This window comes from Pan troglodytes, chromosome 10, assembly GCF_028858775.2.
Source record: "Pan troglodytes isolate AG18354 chromosome 10, NHGRI_mPanTro3-v2.0_pri, whole genome shotgun sequence".
NCBI classification, from domain to species: domain Eukaryota; kingdom Metazoa; phylum Chordata; class Mammalia; order Primates; family Hominidae; genus Pan; species Pan troglodytes.
Genome location: NC_072408.2, coordinates 74,601,532 through 74,614,196, shown reverse-complemented (window position 1 = coordinate 74,614,196; position 12,665 = coordinate 74,601,532). Strand labels below are relative to the sequence as shown.

Sequence of the window (12,665 nt, the reverse complement as noted above, 5' to 3'; positions counted from 1 at the left end):
TCACTCTGCTACCCAGGCTGTAGAGCAGTGGCTTGAACATGGCTCACTGTAGCCTCAACCTCCTGGGCTCAAGAGATCCTTCTGCCTCAGCCTCCCATGTAGCTGGGAACACAGGCATGAACTAACATGCCTAGCTAATTTTTTGATTTTTTTGTTTGTTTGTTTGTTTTAGAGATGGGCAACTCTGTTGCCCAGTCTGGTCTCAAACTCCTGTACTCACTTGATTCTCCCATCTTGGCCCCCCAGAGTGCTGGGATTACAGGCATGAGCCACCATGCCTGGCTTATTTTTGTCTTTTAATTGGTGTATTTATATCATTGACATTCAAAGTGATTACTGATATAATTGAAAGAATACTGACGATATTTGTTACTATTTTCTATTTGCTCTCCTTGTTCTTTGATCCTATTTTTGTATTCCACTCTCTGTCTTCCCGTTTTGTTTTAATTGAGCATTTTATATAACTTCATTTTCTCTCATTTGTTAGTTTATTAGTTGTACTTTTTAAATAAAAATTTCAGTGATTTTCCTAGAATTTGCAATATGCATTTAGAACTAATCCAAGTTTATATTTTAGTAACACTTTATTAGTTCACAGATTATGAGTACCCTTATAATACCAAAATAACCCTAATTCTTCTTTCCTACACATTGTGTCATTGCTGTCATTTACTCCACTTACTGTAAGCATACATACACATATGAATAAGCATGTATATTATATATAATTTAATACATTGTTTCTATTATTATTTTAAAGAAACTGATTTCTATTAAATCAATTTAGAATAATTTTTTTATTTAACCTTAACTGATTTCTTCTCTGATATTCTTCCATCTTTATGTATATCTGAGTTTATGACCTATATCATTTTCCTTCTGTCTAACAAACTTCTTTTAAGATTTCTTGCAAGGAGAGTCTACTGGCAAAACAGTCCCTCAATTTTTGTTTGTATGACAGTGTCTTTATTTCGACTTAACTTTTGAAAGATAATTTCATATGGTACAGAATTTTTAAGTTGGTGTTTTATTTTTCTTAACAGTTAAATATTTCACTTCGCTCTCTTCTTGCTTGCATGGTTTCTGAAGAGAAGGCTGATGTAATCTTTTCTACTCTATAAATAAGGTTTGCTTTTCCTTTTGGTTTCTTTCAGGATGTTTTCTTCATCTTTGATTTTCTATAGCTTGAAAATAACAAACCTATGCATAGTTTTTCTGGCCTTTATCCTTCTTGGTGTTTTTTGAGCTTCCTGGATCTGTGGTTTGGTGTCTGACATTAATTCAATAAAAATTTTCTGTACTTATTATTTGAAATATTTATTTTGTTCCTTTCATTTTCCCCTTCAAGTATTTTCATTATAAACACTTGTGTAGTCCTTCCAATGTTCTTGGTTATTCTGTTTTTTCTTTCTTTTGTCTTATTTTTCTTTGCTTTTTTTATTGATATAAACTTAGAGATTGTTTCCTCAGCAGTGCTCTATCTAATAATAAATCCATCAAGGCATTTATCATTTCTGTTACAGTTTTCTTATCTGTATTCTTTCATTTTGGTTCTTAGAATTTTTATCTCTTTACTTACATTGCTAACCTTTCTTACATTCTGTCTACATTATCCATTAGACCACTTAACAAATTAATAATAGTTGTTTTAAATTTCCATCCCTGATATTCCCTGACATATCTGGGTCTGGTTTTAAGTCTTATTCTTTTCAGACTGTGTTTATTGTCTTTTAGTATGTGACTTGCAAATTTTTCTTGACAGCCAGACAAAATGTATTGGGTAAAAGGAATTGCTGTATATAAGCCTTTATTAATGTGGTGTAAGGCGATGAAGACAAAATAGCATCCTGTAGTTCTATGATAAGGCCTCAATCTTTTAGTGAGCCTGTACCTCTGGACTGTGAACTTCAAACTTGCTTCTCAGTTTCTGTCTCCCACTCCTTAGGTAGAATGAGATGGCTTGAGGGGGCTGGAGTTATATATTTTCCTCCCTCCCAAAGGAAGGCTAGAGACAGCTGGGGTTTAGTTTCTGTAGCTTCATATTTTTTTTAATAATAGAAAAATATCTTATGCCCCCAATGAAAATAATAAATAGAATTGTTCTCTTAATATTTGTATATGTAACTTGTTTTTCTTTCTTTTAAGGTATGCATACTGGGGAGAAAAAAATGTAAGATATTTTACACATTTAAAATAATAATCGACTCTCTATTTTCTCTTTTCACAGAAGGGTCTACTTGGGCTTATCTATAGCTTTAAGATTCCCAGCACTTGTTTTATATATTGTTTTCATTTTTGCTATGAAGAAAAAATTTCAAGGAAAAGATACCAAGGCATCGGACAATGAAAGAAAAGTAATGGATGAAGCAAACTTAGAATTCTTAAATAATGGTGAACATTTTGTACCTTCTGCTGGAACAGATAGTAAAACATGTAATTTGGACATGCAAGACAATGCTGCTGCCAACTAACATTGCATTGATTCATTAAGATGTTATTTTTGAGGTGTTCCTCGTCTTTCACTGACAATTCCAACATTCTTTACTTACAGTGGACCAATGGATAAGTCTATGCATCTATAATAAACTATAAAAAATGGGAGTACCCATGGTTAGGATATAGCTATGCCTTTATGGTTAAGATTAGAATATATGATCCATAAAAATTTAAAGTGAGAGGCATGGTTAGTGTGTAATACAATAAAAAGTAATTGTTTGGTAGTTGTAACTGCTAATAAAACCAGTGACTAGAATATAAGGGAGGTAAAAAGGAGAAGATAGATTAATAGCCTAAATAAAGAGAAAAGCGTGATGCCTTTAAAAAAAATGAAACACTTTGGATGTATTACTTAGGCCAAAATCTGGCCTGGATTTATGCTATAATATATATTTTCATGTTAAGTTGTATATTTTTCAGAAATTAAAAATATTATTAATTTAAAATTTGAATTTGTGTTTGACTAACAACCTTGATGGATCTTCTTCCAACCTCCCATTAAGATCCTGCAAAAGAAATAGAAATATTCAAATATTGCGAGGTGTAATTGTGAGACAACATATTATTATACGTGTTAAGTTTCTACTGGACCCATGAAAGTGGATTAAGAAAAACCGACTTTAGCTTGAGAAAGCAAAACCCATGGATAAGATGTGTCTTCATTGCATCTGTCTATTCTCTGGGAGAAGCAAAATCTGTGTTACTTTCTTGCATACTTGTTTGTTTATTCATTGTGCACAAGAAGATATCTTCCACATCTTCACAAGCTGGATAAGAAATAGAGAAAATGAGATCAAATATTTAAATATTGCATTTTCTGGTAGTGATGCAGGATATTTCTTGGCCTCTTCACTGGACTCACAATAGAGGTGCCCTGTTTATTTGGTCTGCCATGCTCAACCCCTTGTGGGAGGGAGAGTGTGAGTGACCAAGTGCAGGACCATGTGGGCTGTCCTGGTCATTGACACAGAAACAAGCTCTGTGAGTTTCTCATGGCCAGACCAGGTGCAAGTGAGTGAATGCTGGACCTGGGCAACCACTCCAGGCACTGAAACGAGTGAGTTACATGCAGGGCTGGCAGCCAGGCAAGGTGCAAGGGTGCTCAGGATCCTGAAGCCCCAGAGGGGTTGTTATGGTGCTCCTTTAGTTCCACCGTCTACAGTCTAACAGATGGCAGCATGTTAGCAGCTCAGTTGGCCCCTTGTCTCTTTACCTTGGGTGGCTGCCCTCTGCCAGTGAGGGCAAAGGCCAGTGTGACAGATTTTTCTGGGTACCTGCATTCGGTGGGTTCCAGGCCCTTGTCTGGTGTCCAAGAAGAATGAGGTCACATTGACAGTTGAAGGGTGGTGAAGGTGGAGAGTTTTAATGAGTAATGAAAATGACTCTCAGTGGAGAGGGGAGCTGGAGAGGGGATGGGAAGGGCTGGTTGTCTTCCCCGAAGTCCTGCTGTCTCTTCCTTGAATTCAGGCTGTCTCCCCCAGTCTACCAGCTGAGTCTGGAGTCTTTATAGGCACAGGATGGGGAGTGTGTGCTGACTGGTTTCTGAGTATGCAAAAAAGGTTAAAGTGAAGGCACCACTCAAAGGTGGGCATGACAGTATAGAAAACCAATTAAGAAAGAGTAGTTATATCTAAAATAGTTGGAGGGTGGGACCAGTCAGAGGAAAGCCTGCCAAATAAGAAGACAACTTCTCAATCTGGTCTAAGGCTTTAACTTGTAGCCTGGCTTTTGGACTTTAAACTGTCATCAGCTTGGAGGTGGGGTTTCACCGGGAACCTGCCCCTATCTGCCTAGGCATTTGGCTGTCTCCTGTCACTATCAGGAGCAACATCTCTACTTAGTGAATGCTAGAGGTTGTAGTTTATAATTCTCAATTGGTTAAAAGATGTTTTGTATCAGAATCAACTGTAAAAATATATTTTAAAAGAAATATAATTATATACCTACTGTAGAGATTCCAAATTCAAACATGTGTGATATCGCTTGGATATCTTTAAAACATTCCACATGATGCTAGGATTCCTTGATAGACCACCATGGTATAGGAGAAGGTATACCTGAGTGTAGTAAAGTCACAAGAAATTATTACTAGAATATGGGAACTGGCCTGGAAGATATATAGATATATACATGTGTATGTATGTGTGTGTGTGTATATATATATATATCTTTATACCTGTTCTCAGACTGTAATCCTAAGGAAAAAAAAATTAATCACACAAACAGAAATTTGAGGAAACCCACATACATACTAGGTTTGTAGGTATCATATAACAAATCTAATGTGATCACATGCACACACACATATACACACACACATATAATCATATATATTGAATACAATGTGATATTTCAATACATGTATACATTGTGTAATAATCAAATCATGGTTATTAGCGTATCCATCACCTTATACATTTATAATTTCTTAATTATGAGTACATTCAAAGTCCTCTCTTCTAGCTTTTTGAAATATATAATGCATTATTGTTAGCTATTGTCACCCTACTATGCAGTAAGTACCAACAACTTATTCCTCCTAACTGGAACATTGCACTCATTGACCAATTCCTCCCCATCTTCCCCTTCCCCTGTTTTTCCTGTCTTTGGTAACCACAATTTTACTCTTAATGTCTACGAGATCAATTTGTTTAGATTCTTCACATGAATGACATCATGCAGTATTTTTCTTTCTGTACCTAACTTATTTCCCTTAGCATAATGTTCTCCAGGCTCAACTATTTTTTTGTAAATGACAGGATTTCATCCTTTTTTAGTGGCAGAATGGTAGTCAATTTTGTATATATGCTACATTTTCTTTATCCATTTCTCTGTTGATGGCATTTAGGTTGATTCCATGTTTTGGCTAAAATCAACAGTGCTGCAATTAACATGGGAGTGCAAAATGACTCTTCAGCATATTCATTTCATTTTCTGTGATGATATACCCAGTAGTGAGATTTCTGGATCATATGGTATATCTATTTTTAATTTTTTGAGGAATATCCATGCTGTTTTTCATAATGGCTGTAGTAATTTCCATTCCCAACAGTGTATAAGACTTTCCTTTTTTCCACAGTATTGCCAGCATTTTTTCTTTTCTTTTTTTTGTTTTGTTTTTGGTCTTTTATGACAGCCTTTCTAAGTGGGGTGAGGTGATATTGCATTCTGCTTTTTATTTGCATTTCCCTGATTGTTAGTGATATTGAGCATTTTTTTCATATAACTGTTGTCCATTTCTATATCTTTCTTGGAGAAATATCTATTCAGGTATTTTGTCCATTTTTAAATTACATTATTTTTCTATTGAGTTGTTTGAATTCCTTATAATTCTAGATAATAACCTCTTGTCAGATGTATAATTTGTAAATATTTTCTCTCATTCTGTAGGTATTCTCCTTAGTCTGTTGATTGTTTCCTTTTCTATACACAAGATTTTTAACTTGATGTAATTACTGTATTTTTGCTATTGTTGCCTGAGTTATTAAGATCTTGTCTAATAAATCCTTGCCCAGACTGAAGTTATGTAGCATTTCTCCTTGTATTATTCTAATAGTTTCATAGTTTTGGGTTTTACATTTAAATCTTTAATCTATTTTGAATTGAATTTTGTATATGGTGAGAAATAGAGGTCTAGTTTTATTCTCTTGTATGCAGAGATTCAGTTTTTTCATCATCATTTATTGAAAAGAGTGACCTTTCCTCGATTTGTGTTCTTGGCCTCTTTTTCAGATCAGTTGGTTGTAAACGCATGAATTTATTTCTGGCATTTCTGTTTTGTTCCATTTGTCTTTTTGTCTTTTCTATATTTTTAGCCAATACAATGCAGTTTTGGTTACTATAGCTTTGTAGCATATTTTTAAGCCAAGTTGTTTGATGTCTCTAGCTTTGTCCGTTTGCTCAGAATTGCTTTAGTTATTCAGTCTGTTGTGGACTTCCAGTCATGTGTTGAATAGGACTGGTAAATGTGGGAAATTTTATCTTGTTCCAGATCTTAGAGGAAAAGCTTTCAACTATTCCTCATTCAGCATTACACTGCCTATGGATTTGTCATAGATGGCCTTTGTTATGTTGAAGTATGTTCCTTCTATACCTAATTGTTGAGAGCTTTTATTATGTAGAGGTGTTGAATTTTGTCAAATGGATCTGCATCTATTAAAATGATCATATAATTTTTGTCTGACTCTATTGATGTGATGTATCATGTTTATTGATTTAAATAGGTTGAAATATGCTTGCATCCCTGGGATGAATCCCACTTGATTTTTAAAATTTGTTGTTAAATTTGGTTTGCTGGTATTTTGTTGACTTTTTTTTCATCTCAGTTCATCAAGGGTATTGGCCTGAAGTATTTTTGTTGCTGTTGTGTCTTTCTCTGGTTTTAGAATCAGTGTGATGATGGCTTCACATAATAAATTTGAAAGAGTTCCCTCCTTTTAAATTTATTAAGATAGTTTGTAAAGAATTGTATTCATTCTTTTAAAGATATTTTGTAGAATTTAGCCATGAAGCCGTCATGTCTTGGACTTTCCTTTAATGAAAGACATTTTATTACTGCTTAAGATCTCATTACTCATTATTTGTTGATTCACATTTTCTATTTCTTCTTAATTCAGTCTTGGCAGATTTTTAAAATTATTTTTATTTCAATAGATTTTGGGGTACAGGCAGCTTTTGGTTACATGGATAAGTTCTTTAGTGATGTCTGAGACTTTTGTGTACCTGTCACCTAAGAAGTGTACACTGTATGCAATATGTAGTATTATATCCATTATATCCTTCACCACCCTCCCAACCTTCAACCACCCTTGGTGGATTTTTATGTTCAGGAACTGATCCATTTCTTCTAGATTTTTCATATTGTTGGCATATCATTAATTGTGCATAGTAGTTTCTTATGAACATTTGTATTTCGGTTGCATCAGTTGTAATGCCTCCTTTTTAATCTGATTTTATTTATTTGACTCCTCTCTTTTTTTTCATGGTTAGTCTTGCTAAAGGTTTGCCAATTTTGTTTATGTTTTTATAAAATCAGCTCTGCATTTAATTTATCTTTTGTGTTGTTTTTAGGTCTCTACTGTACTCTGATTTTATTATTTTCCTTCTAATGTGAGTTTATTTTGTTCTTGCTTTTCTATCCTTGAGATCCATCATTTGGTGGTTCATTTGAGAGCTTTTTTTGATGTAGACATCTATTGCTATAAACTTGCTTCTAAGGACCACTTTTGCTGTATTCCATAAGTTTTAGTATGTTGTGTTTTCATCTTCATTTGTCTTTAGAAAGTTTTAAAATGTCTCTTTTAATTTCTTCATTGGCTTACAGGTTGTTTAGAAACATGCTGTTTAATTTCCATGTACTTGCAGCATTTCAGAACTCCTCCTTTTGTTGAATTCTAGTTTTATTTCATTATGGTGAAAAAATGATACTTGATATGATTTTAGTTTTTTTGAATTTTTAAAGACTTTTTTGGTAAACTAACATATAGTCTATCCTGGAGAACATACTATGTGCAGTAGAGAAGAATGTGCATTCTGCAGCTGTTGGATAGAATGTTCTGTAAATGTCTGTTAAGTCCATTTGGTCTAGAGTGCAATTTAAATCTGATTTTTTTTTCTTGGTTTTCTGTAAATAATCTGTCCATTGCAGGAAGCAGGGTGTTGAAATCTCCATATTATTGTATTACTATGTATCTCTCCCTGTAAATCTATTAATGTTTCCTTTATGTATTTAGATGCTTTGACGTTGGGTGCATAGGTATTCATGATTGCTATATGCTCTGGTTGTATTGACCCTTTTATCATTATATAATGACCTTGTCTCTTTATGTTTTAACTTGAAATTTATGTTTATCTGAGAGAGTATAGCTACTCTTGTTTTGTTTTGGTTTTTATTTGTATAGAGTATCTTTTTGCACTCATTCACTCTCAGTCTATGCATGTCTGTATAGGTGAAGTAAGTCTCTTGTTGGCAACGTATGGTTGAGTCTTGTTATTTTATCCATTCATTCAACTTTCTTTTAACTGAAGAATTGAGTCTATATACATTCATTGTGATTCTTGAAAGTAAGAACTTACCTCTGCCTTTTTGCTGCACTTTTTTGAGCTGTGATTTTGTATCTTTTAAAAAAATATCTTCCTATCCTCCTCTTCTCCTTATCCTTCCTTGTCTAGTATCCTCTGTTTGACTTTTTACTTCTATGAGATCAACTCTTAAGCTTCCACATATGAGTGAAAACACATAGTGCAAAATATTCTGCTCCTGGCTTATTTCATTTATCATAATGTTGTCAAATTCTATTCATGTTGATGCAAATGACAAGATTTAATTCTTTTTTATAGCTAATTAGTATTCTATGTATCTCTCTAAACATACAGATATATGTCTATCTATCATCCATCTATCTCATGTTTTATCCATTTATTTGTTGTTGGACACTGAGATTAATGCTATATTTTGGCTCCTGTGAACAGGGATGTGATAAACATCTAGATGCAGACATATTTTTATTTAGTGATTTTATTTCCTTTGGATAAATTCTCAATAGTGTGATTGCTAGATTGTAAGGTATTTCCATTGTAGTTTATTGAGGAACCTCTTTACTCTTCCCTTTGTGGCCATACTAGTTTATATTACCACCAACTGTCTGTAAGAATTCTCTGTATTCTGCATCCTTGCAAGCATTTATAGTTTGTCTTTTTTTTATGATAGCCATTCTAACTGGGGTGAGAGGATACCTCATTGTGGTTTTTATTTGCATATCTCTTTTAATTAGTGATGTTGACAATTTTTTTTCATGTATTTGTTAGCCAATTGTATGTCTTCTTTCGAGCAATGTCTGTTCAGACTATTTGCCCATTCTTTTAAAAATTAAATTGCTGATCTTTTTGCTGTTGAACTGTTTGAGTTCCTTGTATACTCTGAATATTAATCTTCTGTTGAATGAGTAGCTTGGAAATATTTTCTCACATTCTGTATACTGGCTCTTCACCCTGTTGATTATTTCTATTGCCATACAGAGCATTTTAGTTGGTTATTATCTCATTTATTCATTTTTGCTTTTGTTGCCTGTGTTTTTAAGGTCTTACTCATAAAATCTTTTTGCAGACCAATGTCCTGTAATATTTTCCCTACAATTTCTTAGAGTAGTTTTATTGTTTCTGGTATAACATTTAGGTCTTTGATCCATTTTGAGTTTTTTTTTAATAGCATAAGAGGTAGGAGCTCTTTTTCATTATTCTGCATGTGTATATTCAGTTTTTTCAGCACAATTATTGAACAGGCTGTCCTTGCCCCAGTGAGAGTTTTTGGTATTTTTGTCAAAAAAAACAGTTGGCTATACATATGTGGATTAATTTCTGGGTTTTCTATTCTGTTCAACTAGTTTGTGTGTCTGTTTTATGCTAGTATCATGCTGTTTTGGTTACTGTAGCTTTGTAGTATATTCTGACCTCTGGTAGTGTAATGAATCTGGCTTTGGTCTTTTTGATAAGAACTGCTCTGGAGATTTGAAGAGTTTTGTGGTTCTGTAGAAATTTTCTAATATTTTCTATTTCAGTGAAGAGTGTCATTGGTATTTTGATACGAATTGCATGAATTTGTGGATTGATTTGGATAGTAGTGTCATTTAAACAATACTGATTTTTCTGATTCATAAACATAGGATTTCTTTCTACATGTTTGTATCCTCTTCAGTATTTTTCATCAGCATTTTGTACATTTTCTTGGAGAAGTTTTTACCTCCTTGGCAAAATTTATTCCTAGGTCTTTTTTTTGGAGCTCTTGTAAATAGGTTTGTCCTTCTGATTATTTTAGCTAATTCATTGTTTATTTATAGAAACACTACTGATTTTTGTATATTAATTTTGCATCCAGCATCTTTATTGAAATCATTTCTAATTTTTTTTGTAAGTCTCTAGATTTTTCTATATATAAGATCAGGTCATCTGCAAAAATGGACAAATTGACTTTCTCCTTTCCAATTTAAATGCTCTTCTTTATTTCTCTTTCTTATTTGCCCTGGCTAGAAATTCAGAACTATGTTGATTAGGAATTGTGAGATTAGACAAACTTGTTCTGTTTCTTAGGGCAAAAGCTCTCTGATTTTCCCCATTCAGAAAATAGTTAGATGTGTGTTTTTCATATAGGACCTTTAATATGTTGATGCATTTTTCTTTTATACCTAATTTACTGAAAGTTTTTATCAGGAAGAGATATTCAAATTTATTCAAAAGCATTTCCTGTGTCTACTAAGATGGTCACATAACTTTTATTCTACTGATGTGATGCATGACCCTACTGATTCACGTATTTTGAACCATTCTTGCATTCCTTGGATGAATCTCACTCAATCATGGTATTATTGCTTGATATGTTGTTGGATTAGTTTGCTATTATTTTGTTGCATATTTTTGCGGCTATATTTATCAGAAATACTTGGCTGTAGTTTTTTCTTTTTATTTCCTCATGTTCTAATTGGTTTTAATTTTGCAGTGTTTTGCTGGCCTTGTAGAATAAGTTAAGAAAATTCCCTTGGTTTCACAATTTTAGAATTGTTTCAGAATAATGAGTTTTAATTCTTGTTAAAAAGAATTGTACCAGTAGAATTATACCCATAGAATTTAACAGTGAAGCCATACAGTCCTCAACTTGTATTTGTTGGAAGACTTTTTGTTACTGTTTCAACCATGTTACTTGCTATTGGTCTGTCAGATTTTCTATTTCTTCTTTATTCAATCATGATAGATTGTGTGTCAGGAATTTATCAATTTTCTCTAGGTTTTCAAATTTAAAATAGTGTTCAGAGTATCTCCTAATGATCCTTTGTATTTCTGTAGTAGCTGTTGTGAAATTTCCTTGTTAATTTCTGATTTTATTTAGTTGGGTCTTTTTTTTTCTTAGTCTAGCTAATGGTTTGTCAATTTTGTTAATCTTTTCAAAAAGTAGCATTTTGGTTTGTTGATCTTTTATATTTTTTTTTTTTACTCTTTGTCATTTAGTTTTGCCATGATCTTATTTCTTTTATCTACTAATTTTGGGTTAGGTTTGAAAATTTTTATGTTAATTGATGTACATGTGCAGGTTGTTTATTTTTAAATTTTCTAGGTTTTTTTGATATAGGCCTCTATTGCTATAAACTTGCTTCTTAATACTTCTTTTGCTGTGTCTCATAGGTTTTGGCATATTGCGTTTGTATTTTCATGTTTTTCAGATAATTTTTAAAATTTTATTCTTAATGTCTTTCTTCACTCATTGGTCATTTAAGAATATGTTGTTTAATTTCTGTGTATTTGTATAGTTTTGAATGTTACTCTTATTATGTCTAGTTTTATTTCGTGTGGCCAGTTAAGATACCTGACATGTATTTGATTTTTTTAAAATAATTTTTGAGACCTGTTTTGTGTCCTAACATATGATCTATCCTGGCGATTGTTCCACATGCTAATGAAAAGTATGTGCATTCAGCAACTGTTGGGTGAAGTGTTCCTTAAATATCCATTAGGTCCACTTCATCTGTAGTGAAGGTTATTTTTTTTTTATTTCCTTTTTTAAACTTTAGATTCAGAGGGTACATGTGTAGTTTATTATAAGGGTGTATTGCATAGTGCTGAGTGTTGGGCTTCTATTCATCCTGTCACCCAGATAGTAAAAATAATATCCAATAAGACTTTTTTTAGTCCTTTGTTTTCATCTCTCTTTCCCTTTGTTTGGAGTTTCCAGTATCTGTTGTTCTCATTGTTACATCTATGGTAATGCAAGATTTAGCTCCCACTTACAAGTGAAAACATGTGATATTAGGCTTTCTGTTTCTTATGTAGTTTGCTTAGGACAATGGCCTCCAGCTGCATCCATGTTGCTGCAAAAGACATGATTTTATTCTTTCTTATGACTGTGTAGTATTCCCTGGTGTATATGTACCACATTTTCTTTATACAATCAACCATTGATGGGCACCTAAGTTGATTCCATTCTCTGCTATTGTGAATAGTCCTGCCACAAACATACGAATGCATGTGACTTTTTGATAGAATGATTTATTCTCCTTTGAGTATCCACGTATTAATGGGATTACTGGGTCAATTGGTAGTTCTGTTTTTAATTCTTCAAGAAATGTTCTAACTGCTTTCCACAGACACTGCACTAATTTGCAATCCTACAAACAGTGTATAAG

The 12,665-nt window shown here is 33.1% G+C and overlaps 1 protein-coding gene across 2 annotated transcripts in view; it reads left to right on the top strand.

Moving 5' to 3' along the window:
- Window positions 1–2,942, top strand: part of LOC749254 (solute carrier organic anion transporter family member 1B3) — a 107,527-nt gene extending 104,585 nt beyond the window's left edge. For both annotated transcript variants that reach the window (XM_063785885.1, XM_016923823.4), the window contains exon 16: window positions 2,228–2,942. In XM_063785885.1, the coding sequence (XP_063641955.1) occupies window positions 2,228–2,471 (244 nt within the window). In that variant the 3' untranslated portion in view covers window positions 2,472–2,942. The remainder of the gene's footprint in view (window positions 1–2,227) is intronic.
- The last annotated feature ends 9,723 nt before the right edge of the window (window positions 2,943–12,665 follow it).